The 12,200-nt window shown below is 30.1% G+C and overlaps 1 protein-coding gene across 1 annotated transcript; it reads right to left on the bottom strand.

Moving 5' to 3' along the window:
* Nucleotides 1-1,247: 1,247 nt before the first annotated feature.
* Nucleotides 1,248-3,297, bottom strand: LOC114720894 (ethylene-responsive transcription factor ABR1-like). The gene is made up of 2 exons (XM_028906620.1): nucleotides 2,726-3,297; nucleotides 1,248-2,201 (listed from the first exon to the last, which is right to left on the bottom strand). Exons 1-2 carry the CDS (start codon nucleotides 3,111-3,113, stop codon nucleotides 1,471-1,473), a joined length of 1,119 nt encoding a protein of 372 aa, XP_028762453.1. The 5' UTR covers nucleotides 3,114-3,297; the 3' UTR covers nucleotides 1,248-1,470.
* Between the last annotated feature and the right edge of the window lie 8,903 nt (nucleotides 3,298-12,200).

Raw genomic sequence — 12,200 nt, 5'->3', positions numbered from 1 at the left:
AATGAGATGCGATAATGTTCAAATATAATATACTAATGATAAATACTATCTTCAGTCCTAATTATGAGATCTAATTTGTAATCTACAAACGAAATGGTATAATTAAGACTATATATAGTACTACAAACTAGATCTTATATTTACCATACTAAAAATATAATGTTTGGCAGCGCTATGTGTAAGAGGAGAGAGATGTTGTGTTTTTGGGGCTTTCTTCATGTGTACGAGGCTGAGGGTAGAGACTAGGAGAGGCAATCAATAAAGCTGTGATTTTAGATCATTTATTGCGTCTTGAAGCATTCTAAGAGACCATGAACCATATTTTTAGAGGGTACTGAAGCAGCATTCCTTAGTTTCTTGTGATTTATGTCCGTGGTTAGTGATTGTAAAATTAGTTTTATTCTGATAAATTTCTAAGATCTCCTATTTGAATATAATAATGCAGCTTGGCCGCCAAAATATAACTAAAAATCAGTCCCACTAGCTCTATATACAAGAATTAGTTAGAATGTCTGCTTTGATTCAATTTAAAAAAATGTTTGCTTTGATTTTAAATATAAAATCTCAATATATTTTGTCTTCTGAATTAATTTTTTCTAAATTATTCTTATTAATTGCATAGATAATGAGCTTTTCATCTAAAAAAGGTATTTTAAAGAATCTGACACCTAATTATTACCAATAAGTAACTTAACTATTTTTTAAATATTTGTATACTAATTATTAGGACCTATGTTTAGAATCCGCGGAAGTACAAGCTAACTATTTTTTGACACTTCAAATAGTTGATTGCCTTGGTATTAGTTTAATTACTATTACTTTCGGTCATAATTATAAGATCTAGTTGACTAATTTGAGGAGATTAAGGAAAGAAATTAAGTTAGTTATTTGTAATAAATAGGTATTGTCTTTCCTAAAATATCCTTATTAATCAAATGTATTGGTTAAAACTATCATTATTAAAAAGATTACCTTAGAAAAAATATATAAACATGAGAAACAAAATAGATTGATATCTTATATTTAGGACCAAAATAAAATTTAAATAAGGTCTTAATAGCCGGAGGTAGTACTTACTATTTTTCTTTTGTAAATAGATTGTTCTTCTTCATTTAATTGAATTTGCGTTTGATAAAAATTAGTTAACCTTGCTAAGACAAACTTTTAGCTTTCAGCATTCAATGTCTATTATTAGTATAGTTGCGTACACTAGCAAGATTGATCAGTCCCTTTTTTTGATTTTTTTTGGGCTACAAAATTGATCAGTCCTTCGTTTAGTTCACATCTCTCCCTTCTAAAAATGGCAGAATTCAAAGGGATTATTAATATTAAAATTCATCCCTTCTATAAGATCCCACTAGCCGCCTCCCCCTCGCATGCTCAATGAAACAACACTAGGTAAAATGAATTGATCCTTATGATTACGTAAAAGAAAAAGAGATTAAATGATTAGTCATAATAATTATTGGATCATACAGAGGAAGAAGCACTATGACCCGAAGTTGACCATGCTGATGGTCCCTGTTCGGAAGCGCTTTCCGGACCCGTTTCCGGCATGACCCAACCCGGAAACGGCAAACCTCCTTGCTGGGAGCTAATAGAAGATGCCAACGTAGAAGACGAAGCCGATGACGACGATGACAAAGCTGACGGCAACGTCGACGACTCAAAATGATGAGGCATTGAAGATGACATAATCATCGGATCATAAAAGTTCATGGGAAACTCCGAAAACTGCGACGGCGTATAAAAATCACCAGAAAACGCCGGCTGAGAACTCAGGAGAGAATGGTGGTGAAGAGCTTCGGCATGAACAATCGGCTCGGTGGACAACGGAATGGACAAAAGGGTACTTGCAGAACCCGAACCACTCAAATGGGTCGCCGCCGTCGTGGTCGTAGGTTGCCGGAGCCTGACGTTTTCTGGGAAATTGAGCTTGGCCTTGTTTCCTCTGAAACGCAGGGCAGCTTCGTCGTAAGCACGGGCCGCCGCCTCCGCCGTCTCGAAAGTGCCCAGCCAAACTCTGGCGGCTTTAAAAGGATCTCTGATTTCAGCTGCCCACTTGCCCCATGGCCTCTGTCTCACTCCTCGGTACTTCCTTCTTCCTTCTTCTGAACCTCTCACATTCTCTGTATTACAGCTATATTCATACACTGCATTTCCCATTTGAACTCTCTCTCCTCTTGAACCTTCTCCTGCAACTGTACGTGTTCATTCACACAATCTTATTATTTCCACTTCTTAATCACTAATAAGACAGGATCGTTTTTTTTTTTTTTTGGTTATTGCATTGTGAATGCATTCACAACATTCTCGAGATCCAGTCAAATTCAATCAATATGCACCCAAAAATCCCAAGCAGAATATTACTACAGAATTCTCAGAACTGACAGAAACATGCAATTATCTTGGTTGCAAGATTTGCTTGTTTCTATATTCTCATGGAATGTATTGTTTAATATATTCTGAAAATTCTGATGAGAGTTTAGGAACTTTCAAGGTAAAAATGAACCAAGTTGTGTTTCTAACATCTATAAGCTTCTGTTGACTGTTGCAAACACTTCCAGAAACTTTGTTTTTCTTAATTTATAAGCATAAAAACAGGCACGGGGCTATCAACCTCCCAGATTGGAATAAAAATAATAACAAAAAAAACATCAGAATTTATGAGTTTAAATAAAGGGAAAGAATTATTAGAAGTGAATTAATATATTGCATCACCAACCTGTTTGAATAATAGAAGGGGAAGAGCCTCTAATGATATCTTCTCTACTTCTCTTCAAAACAGAGCTACCACCGTAAGACGAAGAACACGAAGACGGCGTTGTTGAATCCGACGGCGAGTTTAATGTAACAGAGCCACCTTCGCCTCCACCTCCACCGCCACCGCCACCGCCACCGCCAGAAATTTCTCTGGAATCACCAGGAATATCTCCCGTGACAACGTGGGTCAAAGCAGAGACCATAGCAGACATCTCTCTGTCCCTATCCATACCGGGGAAGACGATTGGAAGAGACGAAGAAACAGTAGGGTTTGTTATTCTAACGTTTGTGTGTTCATCAACAACGTTGTGGGAGGTCTGCACAGGATTCCCCGCCTTTAAGAAACACATGAAACAATTAAGGAAGAGGAAGAGTTTGTGTGGGATTACTCTGTTAGATTGCGGCAAAATGAAAACGATGGGAAGAGCAAATCAGTACGCAGATGAAGATTCGATATTTATAAACAGAGGAATCATGGAAATGGAAACATTCAAATTGGTTACCATGATTGAAGAAGAGTCGGTGTCAAAAGGGGGAGAGAGCTTGCATCGTTTGCTTCAAGGAACCTCATTTTTAAATTAATAAGTTAAATTTAGATTAAATATCATGCTATAGGCGGTTTGAAAAATTCCTTTTGCCTTTCTTTGTCTGTATTATATTGTGTGTGTGTGTGTGTGTGTGTATAACCCAAATTATTATTCTGGGATATGATAATATTCGGTTAAATTCATTTAATTAGGGTGGCTTTCTCAATATGATTTTTTTTTCATTTATAATTCAAACTATTAAATCTTAACCAAGGAGAATTAACTCATTAACTGAGCTCCTTCCACTTGAGTCAATTATTGTTGATCTTTTCTTTATCCAAATAAAATAAATATAACCATTATTAAAAATAAATTGTCTTACATATACTTTGGATTTCAAATCAGCCTAAATATTTTTTTGTGAGAATTATATGGGTTATTATACAATATCATATGAACCGCATGCGCCCAAAGAAAATTAAAAAAAAAACACAATATCACTACGAATAAATAGTTTGATGTTCTATAAATTTATATCAACGTATATTTAATATATGTATGATATAAAATTTATAAGAAGTGCTAATATTCAGAAGCAATAAATAGATAGGTGATAAAATGATAGCAACAAATTGATTGAGAAGCAAGACTATCGACATCTTTTGCATGTGGTTTGGCAGATGTTCCCTTTAAACCAAATATAAAAAAAAGTATTGAATTTAACTCTCAAAATAAAGAATATTATTATTATGAGAAAATCGCATAATGCGTATTACAATTTTTCGCGTGGCAGAGGAAACTCACATATCGATCATATTCACACAGAGTTGACTTAAATCAAGATATTTAAAGAGTTACTTTTGCGCCGGATGATTCGAACAATTTTAATCTTTTTTTTTAATTAATCTTAAATTTTATGAGATAGAACTCCACTAAGATATTTGTTTCATCAAGCGTAATTGATTTTGAGAATGGGTTATTAGGAGATAGCAAACAAAGGAGAAAAAGTTGAAGGGTCAAAAAAGCTCAAAAGCTCTGGGTGCGGATATAACCAAATTGGCGGTTGGCAGCTGAAGCTAACCATCTCGTCGGCGTTGACATCAACTGGAGATTTCACGGCCGACAAATCGACATCCTTCCTCTTTTTTCCTCATTTTTTTCGTCATTTTTCTGGGTAATTATGTTACGTTATCACATTAATAGAAGTTAAGCCTAGCCGAAGGGATTCAGATTTCACATTATGAAGCCAAAATATGATTTTTTTTTTTTTTAACTCAGAGTATTATCTTCAGCCGCTTTAAACTTGAAACTAATTTTTATTAGCTACCTTTCTAAAAAGTGCGCTTCTTGATGGAAAAAAAAAACTCATATTTAATATCTAATATAATAGTGCCTTTACAGGCTTGTCATGAAAGAATACTTGTCCTTGGTTTGAAAAAAAAAAAAGAAGGTAAAGAAAGAAACCTTTGACTTCCGTTAATATATGTTCATCATACTCAATAGCAATGGATCCTCGATCTTCACATACGAATCTCTCCTTCACCTCGATTAATCATTTTTGTTAATTTTTAATTATATATATTGTAGAGTTGGAATATAATTCTAGTTAACGTCCGAGCATGTCCTACCATCCTTATCATCTTAAGATAGTTGAGCCACCTTTTTTTCTGCCAATAAAAGAACATTTTATAAATATATATCACAAGGATTACATCCAATGATGAAATACAGATCCCTGCATAGTGCATATTACAACCATGCATAACAGTCATCATCTTTGTCTGAGTCAACTCCTTACATATATATATATATATACATATATATAATTATTATATGCATATATTTACAACTATACGTGCCGTCTACGTTTTCAACTTTCAAAACCAGAAGCCTTTTTCATATAATATAACGATCTTTTTTTTTTCCAGCCATAAAATATTACGATCTACTGTGATGAGTCTGATCTTGACTGTTACGTACTTTGCTATGAGGGGAGAGATTAATTTATATTTTTGTCTCAATAATATAACATGTTTGCTTAACACCTTTTTTTTTTTAATCACAATGAGAAGACATTTTGTTGGAGTTCTTTTTTTTTTTTTGGCCAACGTTTGTTGAAGTTCTTGCTTAATAAGGACCATAAGTGCGGAGATTTAGATATCTTTTTGTTCATATCTATCAATATCACGGGATAAATTTGTTATGAAATTCGAAAGAAAAGTATAATAAAAAAAAGTATGCGTGTGCTAATTTTGAATTTTGAATTTCTTTTACTCCTTCCATTTTGGAACATCTAACTCCACGATATAAAAGGAAATAAGAGAGCTTTCGATTTGAAGTTTGAGAAATAGTCAACCAAAGCAAATACGTACATAATATAATGGTATAAAGAGGATTTTTTTTTTTTCTGGTGGTCAAACAGGTTGGAGGGAGCTGATATGGTAAGAGAAACAATGGCATGCAACGACCCTGGAATATTTTTTTAGTGTTATATTTTTCTCAGCTCCTTCATTCTCTCAAGTAAGAAGATCGTTGACAATTTTAAATAGAAATTGAATTTTTCTTTTAATAATAAAAAATATTCCTTTTTTGGTGGGTTTGTCCAGTCAAACAGGGTTACTTAAATAGGATGACGAATTTAAATTCAAGTTATTTTTTAAGGTGGGTATGTGAATAAAGGGATCAATTTCTATTGCAAGTTTGGTTGACCAAAATAACTTTAAAGTTTCACCGAATTAACGGGGTACTGCTTTTTGGTGTTAAGCTGTGGTTGGTTACAAACTTACAATTCAACCATCTAGTGTTGCCCTTTTAGTGACTCATGCCTAATTTGGATAAATTCTAACAATAATACTTAGATGAAATTTCTTATATTTATTATGTCAAGTTTTTTAATTATGAATGAATAATTGTGTATTTTGTTATGTGGGTTTACATATAATTAAATGATAATATTTCAAGTTTAGGATACATAGTCATGTATTGAAGAATTTGGCATACTAAATATATATAAGCTTGATGTAAGTATTCTCCAGAAATCAAACTATATTATTCATAATTTTTTTAATAATAATAATACAACTTTTTATAATTTTTATAAATACTTTTGCCGATGCTTTAGTATAAGAGTTTCTACAAAATCTCGGTGGTCCTAAACATAAAACACTTTGCAAAAATTTAATAGCATTAAGTTATCATCCGTCACAAATGACATTGTTAATTTTATTCAAAAATAAAATAAAATCCCAAATTGAATAGCATTATATCATCATCCTTCACAAATAACATTGTCAATTTTATTCAAAAATAAAATAAAATCCCAAATTTTACTAGCATAAGTTACATTCTTCCTTCTTCTTTTTTCCCATAACCATAAGTTACATTCAAGAAATCAAAGAAGTTGTAATTAATGAGATTTTAAATAAGAATTAAATAATCTTTGCGAAAATGTAATTAATATCACCTAATAACTTATAATAAGGCATATATCTATTTGTTTCCGGAAGTTAACTCATATAATAAAAAGGTGAGTGGTATATTAGTAATGATGATTCATGGGGATAACTAGTAAGTTTTCTCTCTCTAGATGTCATTGTGTAATATTTAATTAATATTATTGAGGCAAACTTGATTATCATTGAATGTAATTGGAGGCAGATTTTTTAATATTATTACAAGGTTCAAACATTCAAACGTATATAAGAGGAATGAAATTCCCTTTTTTTATGACCCAATCATTGCAGTAATGAAATAAGTTTTAATTTCTTATGTTAAACTAGGTAATATAAAACCGTTTTGTAAATTGTAATATAAGGAATTTACAATATGAGCTGTATTACTTGTGATTTATAAATAACAAAATTTATTATAGGTTTTGCATTTGAAGTAACTAAAAATATGATTAAGCAATACTAATCAATATCCTCTCAAGAACCTCCTTTGAGAAATCAAGTCGCTATCATCTCCCAATTCAACTCAAGGGACAGCAATTGAGAACCGTTTCCAGTGCAGATTTGGATTATGTGCTTTTTTTGGAAAAAAAAAATTCTGGAGTTAATTTTATTTTTCTTCCTTTTTCTTTTCTACCTAGTGTGGTTTTGCTCCTTTAATTAATATAATTTTTTAAAATGTTTATTATATGTTTCTCTATATACGTGGTATCTTAAATTGGCCTTATAGTTAAAGAGAAATTCCAAAATCGTTTCTTGAGTTTTCTTCTACTATTCATGCAGTTTTAACAACATTTAAGAAATACATATTTAGAAAAATAATTATTATTGTATATTTTGAAAATAAAATAATGCATATAATACACACACACAAACACACAGAATGGCATATGAGTGAGACTATACATGAACTTTGTGTTATTATTTTAACGCTATCTCAACAGTTCACTTTATAAATGAATATAGATAAAATTTTAAAAAATATAAAAAATGTATGGCTTACTAAAATTTAGAGCATGTTTGTATGATTTTCTACTGGGGAAAAAAATAGCATATGCCATATGTTGAGATGAGAACGACTGACCAATTTTTTGTTGGTTTGTGGATGGGGATGGCACGAAGATGTCCAGAACATTATCAAGAAGGTCAAAAGTCAACTCTCCGTTGGTCAAACTGTCATATCGTCCACGCGGGATCACATGTTCTCGTCTTCTATTTACTTCAATGTCTGAAAATATAAATCAAACTGCGTGCCACCCCGTTAATCTTTTCTATTATTTTGTTTTTTTGCAAATAATATTAAAATATAAATTACATAAACGTTTTAAATGGATTTAAAATTTATTCAGTCACATTATTAGACAGCGGGCTTCTGCTTCTTCTTTTTTTGGGTATGAAAATGAAAATATAATCATATCCTTCGACAGGAATAAAGGTAAAAGGCTGTGTTTTTAGACCAGAATAAATTAACAGGCGACGGTCAATGTGTGTTGGTAGTGACAGTAACCTCATTTCAGTGTGCTTACCATAATGGAAATTTTCATGCCAAGACAAAAACTGCTCTCTTGAAAATTAGTGAATAAAATATTTCAATTCGTTTCATCTTTTAAATTTTTATTCTTTTTAAAATTCTGTCAATTTATTATAGAGGTTTTCATATCACCAAAAAAAAAAATATTTTTTAATTGAGAATGTAGTTTTTAATGTAAATTATAAAAAAATGTACTCTTTCTCAACGTCTAATAGGTGGGTTAGAGAGACAAAGATCACTAAGCCAAGTGGTCAGCAACTTTGTCGGTAATCAAAGTTTACTTATTTTTGTTAGATCAAATACCCATTATATCTTTTACAAAGAATTTAAATTCACAACCTTGCTCGTTTTAAAAAGATTTAAAAGAAATATTTAGTGTTATTGCGATTACAAGGTTCTGACACGATTAAAATGTTTAGTTTAGAAAATGATCAACACATTTTTTTAATAAATAAGTTGTGAAAACCAAATAAAATACCGTGAAATGAAGAGGTGAAGGGCCCATGATGTGTGGTATTGAAAATAACAACAAAGTTAGGGAAAAGGAAAGAAAAAGAAACCCTAAATTGAATTTGTTAGTAAAAGGAGGGAGAGAGAGACATTAATTGTAAGAGGAAGAAGAAGTCAATATGATAGCACAAGTAGTGCAATTTGCAGCTTGGGGAGGGTAAGTGAATAGTACTTTTATACCGTTCTTCACTTTTGAATTGAAACAACACAACCTTCAGCACGTACACAAATATTCAAAGTTTCAACTATCAAGTGTAATTAATTCATCTCAATTCATTGAAAAATGTCAAATTAAAACTATAACCGTGTTACTTTGTTATTTAGACTTTATTCAAATGGCCCAATTATTCCAGAGATTTAAATGTCAACTTAATTAAGCATGCAAGCATTCAACTTTCAACAAAACGTCATATAAATTTCTGCCCTCACACGATTGTCCTTTGAATCTTAGATGAATATATATATATATTTTCCTGTTTTCTTCAAAATTTATATTTTTCATCCTTAAACTATAAAAAATGTATGGTATAGTATTTTTGTATAACAAAAAATGCTAAAATTGTCAACAACGTTTGGATCGGGCAAAAGAGACTCGATTTTTTTAACTCAAAATCGAGAATTTAAATTGCAGATAAAAAAAATAAGTCTGAGAACAGTTATTTTCAATTAAATTGATAATATTTAAATACTTCTATAGTTATATAGAAATGTATAAAAAAATTAGTCTAAGAACAGTTATTTTCAATTAAATTGATAATATTGACATACTTCTGTAGTTATATAGAAATGTGTTAAAATTAGACCATTAAATAATAAATAGTATAGATGTATTTGATTCAAATATAAAGGTAATTAATTGCTTTTTTTTTTTCCAGAAGTAATTGATTGTTTATATTTATATTTCGAACACAAAATAAAAGCTATGGTACCATAAAAGAAGAGGCCATCGAAATTTCTATTCCAAAGAGATTGCATAAACAGCATGTAGTAATGGAAACATAATATACTTGCATATTTTTAATTATAATAAAAGCTGAATATATACATAATTAATCAATATGAATATTATTAAATTTTTTAAAGGTCCCTTGAGGTTTCTGCCGTGAGAAGATTCTGCGTTAAGTAATGAGTAAATCATGCCTGTATTTTACCTAATCAAGATCACACTTGCGTTTTATTCATATTTTAATCAATTTTTTAAGAAAATTCACACCATAGGAAAATTTACTAGGTTGACTCTTCCTTACAATAAAAGATGAGTTACACACCCTAAAATATCATTATTTAATACCAACCCCTTTCTAATGTAAGAGGTAGTTAGGAATTTAATTTAGTTTCAAATATAAGAGCTAGTTGAGACTTTTTTTTTTTGTTGTAATTTAGCTTAGGCTACCTTTCTCGGCAAATATATATATAAGGCCTCAACCTATTTTGTTTTTCTTATTTATCCAAACTAACCCTATTGATTGCATATATTAGGGGAGTTTATATCAAAAGTTAGTTTCAATCCAAATGATTTAAGGAGATGTTTTAGAAAAATCAAGACATATTTTTGAGAAATGAGAAATAACTAATTTATTATTTCTCTTAATATACCCAAATTAGTTAAGTAGATTTTATATTAAGAGTCAAAGATAGTAATTCACTTAAGCAAATAGTTGTGATTTTGAGTCCTAGTATGCTACCTTCAGTCCTTAATATAAGAGTTAGTTGATTAATTTGAGTATATTAATAAAGTTTGTTAAGTTAGTTATTTGTAATAAATAGGTATTTTTTTCTAGAATAACCTTACTAATTACATGTATTAGCTAGAACTACCATTTTATGAAATTCTTACATATACAACTACTATAAGGAGTACTTTGAAAAAAATGAATAAATATGAGAGATGAAGTGAATTAAAATATTATATTTAGGATCAAATTAAAAATAAAAATAGCTCTTATATTAGAGACCAAAAATAGTAGATAATAGCATGGTTATGTGGGGGTTATTCTTTGTTCTCATAATTTATGAGAGATTAAACCTGATTGTCAATAGAGTATAATCTTTGCATCTCACAAAACTTTATCTTTTAATCAATATAAAAACATTTATTTTCATTTAAACAAACAATAAATTAACTTTGATTTTAAGTTCAAAAATAAATACTTCTCATATTTTTAACATAAGAAATATTTAATTAATTTGAATAGATTAAGAAAATTAAATTAATTAATTAATTTTAACAACTATGATATAATCTCCCTAAAATGCCCCTACATAATATTATATTGTATATCAGTTTATAAGTTAGATAAATTAGTATGAACAAACTATAAAATCATAAATATAAGAAATAAAATGGATTAGCATCTTACGTTTAGGATAAAAATCAATTCTCTAACTAATTCTTATTTAAGACCAAAATATCACTGTATCAAACAATTAATGTTATTCACTAAAGCATTTCGGTCAAAAATAGTTTAGATATATTTGTACGACCCCAGAAAAGAGTTGATTTGAATCATTTTATAAGGAAAAGTATGTAACCTTTCCATCATGTTACTATGAAATGAAAACCAAATGATTCGGTGAATGGTTTATTATATTTGTTGATGGAAAGTTTCCATTGATTAGTGCTATAATTTCTGCTGAGTATTGGCCTTTGATTTAGTTTATAGTTTTGGGTTTGCTTTAATAATTAATTCTCGACTAATTATTGCGTGGCTTTGACATTTTGAATTTGAACTATACGTTATGTTGAAAAGCACTGTTGGATTCATAATATTGACCCGCCAGAATCAGAACAGGCAAGCGAAGAACAATAGCTAAAACTAATTATGGCGGTGATTAATTCTCAAGTTGATGCTTCAATCAATTAATTACGTGTATATCATCCCAAACCAAGCTCTACCTTAATCTTGGATTCATTTGTTTCTTTTAGGGTTAATATTACTATTAGTTAATATAGTTTGATCGAATTTGGATTTTATTCGTTGTAATTTCAAATTATTAGTTTTGATCCTATAGTTTTATAATTTTGTGGTCTGAGATTAACAAATAGTCTCTATATTTTTAGCAAGTAGTTTTGGTTTTGGTCTTTATATTTAAATTCATACAAAATTCTTATAAAATTATAGAAATCAAAATCAAAATTAGATCAAACTATGAGGGTCAACAACAATATTAACCATTTTTTGTCAATTGATAATATTAAGTTCTTTACCTAAATTAAGAGAACTATGGCTGACTCGAGTTCAAATAAACTTAATTTTTCATAAGCATATAAAGAGATTTAATATTGTAAATGAAAACAAAATCACATTAAGAAAACTGAAAATGAGAGGAAGGTCTCTTGTGAAAAGATTTCACTGGTAATACTCCTCTTGTTTTAAATAAGTTTTACATTTAGAATCAGAGAGGTATTATGCTGATATT

Source organism: Neltuma alba, unplaced genomic scaffold (assembly GCF_004799145.2).
Source record: "Neltuma alba isolate B1F8T4 unplaced genomic scaffold, ASM479914v2 tig00002264_pilon, whole genome shotgun sequence".
In the NCBI taxonomy this organism is placed as follows: domain Eukaryota; kingdom Viridiplantae; phylum Streptophyta; class Magnoliopsida; order Fabales; family Fabaceae; genus Neltuma; species Neltuma alba.
The sequence above is the reverse complement of the archived record's forward strand: the minus strand, read 5'-3'. Positions and strand labels throughout refer to the sequence as shown.

Excerpts from the sequence above, each read along its gene's own strand:
- LOC114720894 (XM_028906620.1), bottom strand. The coding sequence starts at position 3,113 with ATGTGTTTCTTAAAGGCGGGGAATCCTGTGCAGACCTCCCACAACGTT. Across the intron at positions 2,202-2,725 it reads CCCTTCTATTATTCAAACAG|TTGCAGGAGAAGGTTCAAGA; the intron begins GTTGGTGATGCA and ends GAACACGTACAG.